General features: G+C 41.9%; 1 protein-coding gene across 1 annotated transcript in view; it reads left to right on the forward strand.

Annotated features, from left to right (window-relative positions):
- The window catches only part of TTLL6 (tubulin tyrosine ligase like 6), a 31,284-nt gene extending 20,382 nt beyond the window's left edge, over nt 1-10,902 (forward strand). The window contains exons 14-16 of the mRNA XM_020281112.2: nt 6,778-7,147; nt 7,633-7,898; nt 10,512-10,902. Coding sequence (XP_020136701.2) covers nt 6,778-7,147; nt 7,633-7,898 — 636 coding nt within the window. The 3' untranslated portion in view covers nt 10,512-10,902. The remainder of the gene's footprint in view (nt 1-6,777; nt 7,148-7,632; nt 7,899-10,511) is intronic.
- The last annotated feature ends 1,535 nt before the right edge of the window (nt 10,903-12,437 follow it).

Raw genomic sequence — 12,437 nt, forward strand, 5'->3', positions numbered from 1 at the left:
AGATTCTGGTGGTTGCTGGCAATCCTTGGCATTGCTTGGTTTGTGGCAGCATAATTCCAACCTCTGCCTCTGCTGTCACATGACCTTCTTCCCTGTGTTTCTCCTCTGGGTATCTTTACATGACTTTCTTATAAGGACACCGGTCATTGGATTTAGAGACTGCTCTAATCTGGTATGACCTCATCTTAACTTGACTAATTATACCTGCAAAGACCCCCTTTCCAAATAAGGTCACATTCTGAGAGGTGCCTGTAGACACGAATTTTGGGGTGCACCTTTGAACTTAGTACATCACTTAAACAGTGTTTTTCAAACTCCATTGATGTATAGACACCTTTTGAAGGAAAGAAAACTCTCAGACTCCCATTGTAGACCTAAATTATTTTTATAAATATATATAAGCATAGAATCAGATATAAAATATTTATACTTAGAGCTCTTATTTAACTACAGAACCAAAACAAAACAGACAGCACCAGTAAAATTTAAATAAAAAATATTAATCTAGGTGACAGTTGATTTTCTTTGTAAAAACTGAGTTGCCACATGAGTGTGGTCCCTTTGTGCTCCTCACACTGAGGCTCACTGAGGGCCACGTGCTGACCCCACTGTAACTACTGGGAAATCTTCAATGTTGCTGGGCTTTTGCTGGGTCCAAGTGCAGCAGAGAATAGTGCTATGTGTTTCAAAAATTTTAACCCTGGCCAAAGTAAGATATCCATTTTATTTTACATTCCACCATATACATAACTGGAAAAAAGTTTCTGAAGCAAAGCTTAGCCATACTACATTCCATAACTCATTTAATATTTTCTATTCTGTGCATTCTTTCCTATTGTATTCTTTAAAAATTACCAGTTACAACCCACTAGATTAATTTCATGACCTACTAATAGGGTTATGATCCATAGTTTGAAAAGTACTTTTAACAGAGTATGCTTTGGAGCTTCATGACATTGTATTTGTCAATGATTTTTTTGGGTATGACACCAAAACCACAGGCAAGAAAAGCAAAAATAGATGGGACTACATCACACGTAAAACTTCCATGCAGCAAAGGCAACAATCAACAGGGTGAAAAGGCAACCTATGCAATGGGAGAAAACATTAGCAAATCATGTATCTGAAAAGGAGTTTGTCTTAGTCTGTTCAGGTGGCTATAACAAAATACCTTAGGCTGGGTAGCTAATAAACAACTGAACTTTAGTTCTCACAGTTCTAGAGGCTGGGAAGTACAAGATGAAGGCACTGGCAGATCTGGTGTCTGACAAGGGCCCATTCCTCATAAATGGCAGCTTCTCACTGTTGTCTTCACATGGTGCAAGGAGCTAGCTAGCTCTCTTAAGCTCCTGTTTTAAGGGCACTAATCCCCTTCATGAGGGCTCCGCCTTCATCCCCTATTCATCTCCCAAAGGCCCCAACTCTTACTACCATCACCTTGGGGATTATGACTTCAACATAAGAATTTTGGGGGATCATAAACATTCAGACCTGCCTCTAAAAAAATTTACATTGGAATGCTCAAATCTTAACTGTACAATTTTGACCCACATGTCTACCATAATATAGAACATTTTGGTATCTCCAAAACGTTCCCACCTGTCCCTTCCCAGGCAGTCTACTCCCCATCCCTCCCCAAGGTATCCACTATGCTGATTCCAACTTCTCTGCCTTTTTTTTCACCTTCATTAATTTTGCCTACTCTAGAATTTTATGTAAATGGAGTAAAATAGTCATATATGTGTTTTGAGTCTAGCTTGTTTAGCTCAGTATTATATCTCTGAGATTCATTTATATTGTTGTGTGTAACAGTAGTTTGTTCTTTTTTATTGCTGAGTTATATTCCATTGTACAAATACACTGCAGTTTGTTTATCCATTCTCCTGTTGATAGACTTTAGGGTTGTTCCCAGTTTTTTGTTTTGGTTTGGTTTTTGCTGTTGTCATTAAAGATCCTATGAACATCCTTGTACAAATCTTTTAGTGGGTATATATTTTCATTTCTCTTGGATAACTACGTAGGAGAAGGATTGCTGGTTCAAAGGGCAAATCTATGTGTAACTTTATAAGAAACTCTAAAATCTTTATCCAAAGTGATTGTAGTAGTGTACATTTCAACTAGCAATGTGTGAGAGTTCCAGTTGCTCCATATCTTTGTCAACATTTGGTGTTATCTGTCTTTTAAATTTTAGCCACTTTAATGCCTATGTTGTGATATTTCATTGTAGTTTAAATTTGTTTTTCATCGATGCCTACTGGTCATTCATGCACCTTTCTTTGTGAGAATCTGTTCGAGTTTTTGCTTACCCTCTTTTTTAAATAGAATTGTTTGCCTTTTTATTATTGAGTTGTAGAAATTCTTTATATATCCTGGAAACTTACCTATACTTTTTCTTAATAGTGTCTTTTGATTAGTGAAAATTTTTAATTTGAAGTTTATCAAATTTTCATTTTTTTTCTTTTTGAGGCAGAATCTCACTCTGTTGCCCCAGCTAGAGTCCCATGGTCTCAGCCTAGCTCACAGCAACCTCAAACTCCTGGGCTCAAGCGATCCTACTGCCTCAGCCTCCCGGGTAGCTGGGACTACAGGCATGTGTCACCATGCCCGGCTAATTTTTTTTCTATATATTTTTAGTTGGCCAATTAATTTCTTTCTATTTTTAGTAGAGACTGGGTCTCACTCTTGCTCAGGCTGGTTTAGAACTCCTGACCTTGAGGGATCGCCTGCCTTGGCCTCCCAGAGCGCTAGGATTACAGGCGTGAGCCACTGCGCCCTGCCAAATTTTCATTTTTGATTATTGCTTTCTAGGTCTCATCTAAGAAATTTTCATGTACCTCAGGTCAGAAAGATATTTTCGTATGCTTTCTCTAAAAGCTTTATAGCCTTTGCTTTGTGTTCAGGTTCATGATCCATTTCAAATTAATTTTTGAGTATTCTAGGTGATAGGATCCAAGATTTGTTTTTCCCACATGTATATACAGTTGTTTCAACACAATTGTAAACACTTTCCTTACTCATTGAATTGCTTCAATAACTTGGTCGAAAATGTACCATATAAATGTGGATCTATTTCTGTACTTTATTTTGCTTCTTTGATTTTTTGGGGTCTATTTTTGTGCCAATACCACATTGTTTTGATTACTGTGGTTATATAAAAAATCTTGAAATCAGATAGTACAAGTCCTACAATTTTGTTCTTCTTTGTGAAGACCATTTTTGTTCTTTAGGCCCTGTGTATTTCCACTAAAATTTTAGAATTCAAGATGAGGCAGCACACCTAAGCACATGATTTTCCAACAGCTGAATACCATAAAAAAAGTGGGGGAGACGAGAATTGTAAAGGGAGCAAGAGAAAAAAAATCACATTACATACACAAAAAGATAAAAATACAACAGATTTCTCATCAGAATGTATGCAAGCCAAAAAACAATGGGATGAAATCTTTATGTTTCTGGATGGAAAAAGCCTGCCAACCCAGAATTCTGTCCACCAAAATATCTTTCCAAAATAAGGAGAAACAAAGACTGTTCAGACAAACAAACACTGAGCAAATGTATTGCCACCATAGTTCTACTGCAGAAAATAATATAGGTAATTCCTTGACCATATGGAATATAATACCTATTAACATTTGAAACTTGGATGTTCATGAAGAAATGAAGATCTACAGAACTATCTGATAGTAAGATTAAAGGTATATATAGAAGAAAAAATTTTAGAATTGTCAATTTCTACAAAAAAGCATGCTGGACTTATAATTGGTATTGTGTTGAATCTGTAAAAAATTTTGAGAGAAATTAATGCCTTTAATAATAGTGAATTTTCCAATCTTTGAATATGGTTAATCTTTCCATTTATTTAGATATTCTCTAATTTCCCTCAACAAAGTTTTATGGTTTTTAGTGCAGAGATTTTGCATATTACATGTTAAATTTATTCCTAGGTGTTGGTTTTTTGACAATATTATAAATGGAACTATTTATTTAAATTTCAATTTCCAGTTGTTTGTTCCTAGTATATAGAAACAACAATAATTTTTTTTTTAATTTTTTTTTTTATTTTGGCATATTATGGGGGTACAGATTTTAAGGTTTCAATAAATGCCCATTTCCCCCCAAAACAACAATAATTTTGTGTACATTATCTCGCATTTTGAGGCTTAACTTTCTTATAAATTCTAGTAAGGTTTTTTTATGGTTATTGATTTTTTAGGATTTTTGTCAAATGTTGTCTTCAAATGAAGATAGTTTTATCTTCCTTCCTTCCTTCCTTCTTTCCTTCCTTCCTTCCTTCCTTCCTTCCTTCCTTCCTTCCTTCCTTCCTTCCTTCCTTCCTTCCTTCCTTCCTTCCTTCCCTCCCTCCCTCCCTCCCTCTCTCCTTCCTTCCCTTCCCTTCCCTTCCCTTCCCTTCCCTCCCTCCCTCCCTCCCTCCCTCCTTCCCTCCCTCCCTCCCTCCCTTCCTTCCTTCCTTCCTTCCTTCCTTCCTTCCTTCCTTCCTTCCTTCCTTCCTTCCTTCCTTTCTTCCTTCCTTCCTTCCTTCCTTTTATTTATTTATTTTGACAGAGTTTCACTCTGTTGCCCTGGGTAGAGTGCTGTGGCATCATCATAGCTCACAGCAACCTCAAACTCCTAGGTTCAAGTGATCCTCCTGCCTCAGCCTCCTGAGCATCTTGGACTATAGGCAAACAGCACCCATCCCAGCTAATTTTTCTATTTTTGGTAGAGATGGGGTCTCACTCTTGCTCAGGCTGGTCTCGAACTCCTGAGCTCAAGCAATCCCCCCATCTCAGCCTCCCAGAGTACTAAGATTATAGGCATGAACCATCTCACTTGGCCATTTAGGGTTCTTGAGCTTGTTGTTTTTGAAAGTTGATGTCTTTCACCAAATTTGAGATGTTTATGGCCATTATTTAATTTTTTTCAACCTTATTTTGTTTCTCTTCTCCTTTTGGACCTTCAAAAACATGTATGTTAAATCACATAATGTTTCATAGACTTCTTAGGTTCTACTTTTTTGCTTCAATCTTGTTTCTCTTCTGTTTTTAGATTGGATAATTTCTATTACTCTATTTTCAAACTCACTGACTCATCTATCTGCTCTAAAGCCCATCCAGTGAATTTTTAAATTTCAATTATTGTATCTTTGAGTCCTAAAGAAGTTTTACTTAGTTCTTTTTTATAGTTTGTATCTCTGCTTAGATTCCCAACTTTTTATTTCTATGCATATTTTCCTTTAATTCTTTGATCCATATTTATAACGCCTGCTTTAAAGTCCACTAACGAGATATTTTTATTTGGGCAATCTGTTAACTTCAAATTCTGAATCTGTTGTGGTCAGCAGCAATTGAAATTTTAGTTATTTTAACCTTCAGTAATGTTTTTTTATTGGGTGGCCTGGGATCCTCTTGTCCCTCCCCGCCACTCACACTACCTCACCCCAGCAAGTGTAGTTTATCAGTCAGCCAAACTGCAATGAAAGGATTTCCCCTTCCACAATTTACACCCTGTCTCTCTGGCTTCTCTCACAGCTTCAAACTCTTATCTTTTGACATCTCCTGCTGCCTGTGTTATGTGGATTATGGGTGTACTTGGAGAAAAAGCTGCAAAGCTGCAAATCTCATTAAGTGAAGTTCCGTTTTTTCCAAGAATAGGTTTCTTGCTTGATACCTTATTATACTGGAAAAAAAAAAAAGAATAGGTTTCAACCATTCATTTCACCCTATCAATTCTTCAAGATATAGACATGCAGATTGCCTTCAGTTCTCCCACACTACAAATAACACCTCAGTGAACATCCCTCTATATGTTTTTAAAATTATGATAAAATATACATAACAAAATTTACCATTTTAACCATTTTTAAGTGTACAATTCAATGGCATTAAGAGCAGTCACAAATATATGCAATTATCACCACTATCAGTTTCCAGAACTTTTCATCACTTGAAACAGAAACTCTATACCCACTAAACATAATTCTTCATTCTCCCCCACCCCACCTCAGTCCCTGGTAACCTCTATTCTACTTTCCATCTCTATGAATTGGACTCCTGTAGGTACTTCATATTAGTGGAATCATATAATATTTGTCCGGTTTATTTCACTTAGCATAATGTTTTCAAGGTTCATTCATGTTGTAGCATGTATAAGAATTTTCTTCCTTTTTAAGACTGAATAATAGTCCATTGTATGTATATATATCATATTTTGTTCATTCATAGGTTGGTAGACATTTGGGTTGTTTTTGCCTTTTGGCTATTGTGAATGATGCTGCTGTGAACATCAGTGCACATGTATTTTTTAAGGCACTATCTAATAACTTATTTAGTATATATGCCTAGCAACAGACTTGCTAGGTCACAGGGTATTTGTAATCTTACTTTGCCAAGTATTTCTAGATGGTTCGGAATGGCTGTACCAATCTACATTCTCAGCAGCAGAGAGTTCCTGTACCTCTGCATGGCCACCAACACTGGCATTATCCTGCCTTCTGATTTTTGCCAGTCTTACAGCTGTAAAATGATACTTATTTTTCTGATTTTCAGTCTCTAATACTTATAATCGTCTCCACGTTTAAAGACCTCTAGAGGAGGCTATAGCTTCCTCTACCATCCTCTGCCCTAGTGTTTAACCAATTGATGGTTAGAAAACTATTCTGACCTAATCTTTCTTGCTGCTAACAAACCCAGCTCTTAATCTGTTTGTTTTAATCAAGAATAGCATAGGAAGGAGCCCTCTACTTTCCACAGTCTCATTTTGGACTACCTTCTCTTCTAGCCCGTACTCTTAGTAGAAACCTCCCCAGAATCCACCACCAAGATCTCAAACTCCCCAAAGTCTCTGCCAACCCGGTCCACGTCCACCAGCTCCGAGTGCAGCAGCCCAGAGATCTACAGGATGGTCTCCTTTAGACACAGCCAGTGGCAGATCTCCCAGCAGCGCATCCCGGAGAAAGTATCGAAAACTTCTCTGTCTACAAAATCCCTTAGCTTCCCAGTTCGTATGAACCCAAGCTGGGAGTCACTAAGGAATGACATGAAGAAGCAGCAGCTGATGTCAGAACTATTCACCAAGGTTCACCTGAGGAGGCAGCTGTCCTTGTTCCCAGCTCACTACAACACAAAGCCGGTGGCCAGTAGCCAGTCACGTGAGTGCTCATGTGCACAGGGATGTGCCAGGAGCTCAGGGGTGAGGCGGACCAACAGAACCCGTCCTGATCTGTGAGGAGACCCCAGTCTGGGGGCAGGGACACAGCTTCTACCCTCAAGGAGACCCCAGTCTGATAGTGGAGACATAGTCCATGCTTTAGGGAGTCTCTAGTCTGATTGGGAAGACCAAAAAATAAAATAAAATAGAATGCTATGTCTGAGTCCACTTTCACTCTTCAACATTTCCTGGTTCTCCTTCAGGTGAGGCCCATGCAGCTGCATCTGTCCCAGGAACGGACGTTCAGTACAAAAGCTGGGGCAGGAGAGCTATTTGGAGGAAAGGAGCAATGGCTGACTCCGTACTAGTTCAGAGAGCTTCAGCCACTCCCAGGCCATGGGATCCTAGTGGGAGGTGGCCTTTACCAGGAATTCCTGCAGAATCCAGCAGCACAAATAGATGATGTCAATGCCTTTGCCTTTGCAGAAAAACCCTCCCTGCCCATGGAGTGTTACTTCCGCAGCAGCAGCTCTGGTGAGAAGAGGCAGCTGGATGTGCCCTCCCTCCTCCTCTTGCAGAGTCCTCAAAGGTACAGTGTTTCTCTGAATGACCTGCTGGTGGCCACTCCAGCCCGCCTGGATCCGAGGCCCAGCAGAAGCCACACAGGTGCAGTGAGGGACCTGAGGACACAGGATCAGGAAGCATGCAGTCACTGCCTGATCTCTGGCCACAAAAGATGTGAGAGGAACTAGGTAAGATTCCCACATTTCCTTAATGTAGTGAGTGCATTGGCAGGTGTTCTCTGTATTTTTCTGGAATGCTGGGTAGGTAGGAGGATGGATGGACTGATAGAGACATATAGGTAAGTGGACAATTAAGACTCAACTCAGGCCAGGCGTGGTGGCTCACGCCTGTAATCCTAGTACTCTGGGAGGCTGAGGTGGGCAGATCATCACCTGTTGTCCCAGCTACTTGGGAGGCTGAGCCAGAAGGATCACTTAAGCCCAGGAGTTAGAGGTTGCTGTGAGCTAGGCTGACGCCATGGCACTCGAGCCTGGGCAACAGAGTGAGACTCTGTCTCAAAAAAAAAAAAAAAAAAAGACTCAACTCAATCAAAATGTAACCCCCATGCTATGTCTATTTCTGATGCAACTAGTCTGTCCCCACCACAAGGGGCACTTTGCCTTGTCTTCCACTTGTGGCTAAAATTGAGGGAGCCCAATCTGCAGGTCCCAGAAACAGAACCATGCCAACCATGAGGGGTTGATTTTCACACCCTTCAAGCTGCGCCAGCCTGGCTTAAGTCCCTTGCCTCAAAGGCTGACCCCGTAATGGGGTGTACTGAGGGGATTGAACAATAGGACAGTGGAGCCTGAGACGATGTGGAACCAAAGACCTTTGAGCAGCTTGGATTCCACCGTGTGACAGGACCAAGGACATAGTCAGAAGCCCTCCGTCAGAACTTTAGTGCTTCTGAAGGAAAGTCGTGTGTAAAAACTTCAGAGAACTCTGCAGCATGGTGTTGCATGGCTAGAGGGAGCTGCGCTGCTTGGCTGCCTACAGAAGAAGGTTATAGATTTGAATTGTCTCCCTCACCCCTGCCACTAAGGCAGACTCTTTTAATTTTCTGTAGAGACAGGGTCTTGCTGTGTTGCTCAGGCTGATCTCAAACTCCTGGCTGCCTTGATCCTCCCATCTTGGCCTTCCAAGATGCTAAGATTACAGACATGAGCCACCACACTCGGCCTTAGTTACCCTTTTTTCTAGCCTACTGTATAGGTGCCAGCACTCTTCTAGATAAATATTTTATCTAATTTAATTCCAATCATGATTGTGTACTTTAGAAAAGAAAAAAACTGAGGCTCAAACTACATAGGCTCAACATTCAGAAGGCCCACAGTTTTTCTCCTGGCCGAATAAGGATTCTGGTCAGTTGCTTCTGATTCCCAAGCACCAAGGTTTTGAAGCCACCCTATCTGTCTTTCAAGTGGCATTTTTCATATTAGTCTTTAGTTAGAGCTGAGAGTACAATTAATGGCTCTTGAACTAAGGCATTTCTGCAGGTAGCAGAGATGGCAAAGATGAAGCAGGCCTCCTAGAATACCATGTGGGGTCACCAGATCTCTGAGCTGGCCTTCTGCTTTTAGGCCAAATAATGGTTTCTGAAAATTCTCTCCAAACTAATCAGACCATAAGGACTACATATAAGAAAATAAACTCACAGAAGACTAATTACATACAACAGAATGCCCATCTACCAATGCATTGATTCACAAATGGAGCACAGCTTGGTATGGGAAGAGGGCTTCCACATCATAAATAATGGTTGAAGGAGAGAAGAAGCAGCAGGCGGAAGTCCCAGTTGTGGATCAGGGCTTTCCTTGGTCAGTGTCATAGCATTAACACCTTCCACATGTCAGGTGTCCAGACCGTATCTCACGAATCCTCATGTTGCTGCTGTGAAGTTGCAAGGCAGGTGTTGTTACCTGATCCCCAGCTTGCAGGTGAAGAAAATCAAGGTTTTGAGGACATTAAATAACTTGCTCAGCCTCACACAAGTCATGGACCCTGGACAAAAAGCCTTGTCCTGACCCACGTGAGAAATGGAGTCCTGACAAATTCCTCCATTTTTCTGCATGTCACTATAATCCATCCTGCCTCTGGAGCCACTTTCACAGTGGGCTGGTCACAGAGCCCAGGGTGCAGGTCTGTATACCAGTTGAATTCTATGGGATAAATAACCCATGTTGTAGGGTTTTAATGGTGATTCAGTGGCTTGGTAAAGTGGAGTACCTGGTATCTTACGGAATAAATGGTAGCTGCAGTGATGGTGATGATGGTGATGATGGTGATATTGTACTGATGATGGTGATGAGCCCAGCATGGACTGGACCAAAACAAACTTGCTTCTGGTGTACTAAAAGCTTTGCATATATTATCTCAGCCCTCGAGGCATTATTATTCTCTTTTTTCAAATGGGAAAACCACACTTAGGGAAGTTAAGTAACTTGTCCGAGGGTGCACAGCTCTTTAACCACTATCATATATAATCTCCAGCCAGCCATATTGGCAGCTCTTAAATGGTCCCTATCAAATGTTTGGGGCAGGAAGCCTGCAAGAAGATGAATGTTGTGTAGGTAAAATGAGCTTCTGGTGACTGCCGATGTGAATCACCAAAGCACCTTTTGATCCACTAGATAGCAATGTTGATGATGAGTTAATTGACTTAAATATTCCAGAGGCCATTTTAAAGGAAAATCTAAGAAAGTTCTTTTTCTTTTTCCCCTTCAGAACCAGGCTGTATCTCTGCCATTTTTTTCCTTACTACCTCTTACTCGCAGGAAATGATTTGTCTCTTCCCACAGTGTCTCCGGTGTTCACAGAATCAACTGAAAATTTCATTTCCTCATCTAGATGTCCTGGTCCTACACATATCTCCCACCAGCAGCACTGAGGCTAACAGCCTTGCCTCTGTGCCCACACAGTTGGCCTCCAGTGCTACTTGACTGAGATTTCAGCACATTGATGGGTGCTGCCCCAGGACTCACCCTGTTGCCCTACTTGTGGCTCTTCTCTGGGTCCCTCGCATGGCACCACCATCCAGAACACTCCCCCAGGGAAGAGTCATGTTTCAGACGAAGGCAGAGGTGAGGCAAGAGTACCCAGCCTGAAGGTCTTTCTCCTATCCACATGCAGGCATCATGCACCTCCCTGCCCTGCCTCACATTCATTAATAAAATAAATTGCCATGCTCAATGCCAGGATGAGGAGCCTGATTCAGAGGGAGAATGGGCAGGGTAGGTGGGGGAGATAATTCTCCTGAACAGCTCTCATTAAGAAAGCTCCAGTTATACTGAATACGTGGCAGAGCCTTTGAAGAATATTTTGGGGTGAATGGTGTATCATAGGCCCCGCCCTCCTTGCCAATTAATTGACTTTAACCACTTCGGTACGAAGGTCGACTATAGTCGATAGCCACAGATGAACGCACACAGCCCAGCGTCGACTTTAGCTGACAGCCGTGATATGAAGGCGCACAGCTGAGCCTCGACTTTAGCCGACAGCCATGATACAACTTTTCTAATTTTTCATTTATCAAAATAAAATTGTGAACATTTAAAAATAACGCAATGAAAACATATATGTATATGTTACCTATTCTGATTTACATTACAAGTAAAGCTGCCTGTAAAGTAAAACAAGCTTTCAGTGCTTTAAAACTTTCCTCATCACACAAGTGCAAAACAGATTCGTTGTCGATGCACAGCACACACTATCACGCGGACTGTGAGTGCCGGCCGTGGGCGAGGTTTCGCGGTTGGTGAGCGCCGTACCGAAGTGGTTAATATTCTGGAGGAGCCCAGATCCTGAGATGGCCTTCTCTGGGACAGTGGCTCCACTGACTCTGCCCAGCACAGGGCCTCACTAGACCCCAGGCATCACATCTTACCTTAGCTGCCAGTTCCCTCTCTGCCCTCTCCAGGAATGGGATCCAAGATTTTTGTCTCATTTGCTCTCCCTGAGTTGGATCCCTGATGAGAGCTTTGGAGAAGTGTGGGCAGGGGAGGAAGAAGTGAGGTCAGAAGACAAGCTCCTACTTCAGCATGTTGACCCAGCTTTGCCTTATGGGCTCCCAATGGGATAGATTTCTGGCCTCAAGGAGGTCAGGGGAGTTGGGGATGCGTGAAGCACACAGTATCCCTTAGGCAGAAGAGCTTAATCATCCAAGGTATTGAATGGAAACGTTAGACTCAAGCCATCTGTGTCCAGCTGCAAAACACACACATGTACACAACGTCTTCATCCCCATCTGGGCCTGGCTCTCAAGGGTCCTGGTACAGTGTTCTTTGTAGTCAGTCAAGGCCCTCCTGGATGGCAGAAGAAGCAGGCCTGGTTACCACAGGCAGACGAGTAAAGGCTTGATTGTCGCCTCAACTTCCACTTCCCTGGCCCTATCCTGATGCCATTCACAAGGCTCAAAACAGACCAACCTGAGGCCACTTTTCCCCTGGTTGTTCTCAGGTTGCCAGCCCAAGCAAAAGATGTAAGACTTGCTGGAATGGGGCTTCCCAGAAGCTCTACATCTCTCCCCTTTTCTCCCTGGCCACTAATCCCAGCCAGTCAAGGGTTTCTGAGCTGATAAAAAGAAAAAGTTTCTTAATAAGGTGAAGTCAGAATTATTTGTCTTTCTGTGGAACACTTTGGTGCCAGCACCTTTCATCCTAGACAGGGCACACACAATCCATGCAGTCGCACAGGGCAGTGCACTTAGAAGAGCCCTGCACTTGGGT

This window comes from Microcebus murinus, chromosome 18, assembly GCF_040939455.1.
Source record: "Microcebus murinus isolate Inina chromosome 18, M.murinus_Inina_mat1.0, whole genome shotgun sequence".
NCBI classification, from domain to species: domain Eukaryota; kingdom Metazoa; phylum Chordata; class Mammalia; order Primates; family Cheirogaleidae; genus Microcebus; species Microcebus murinus.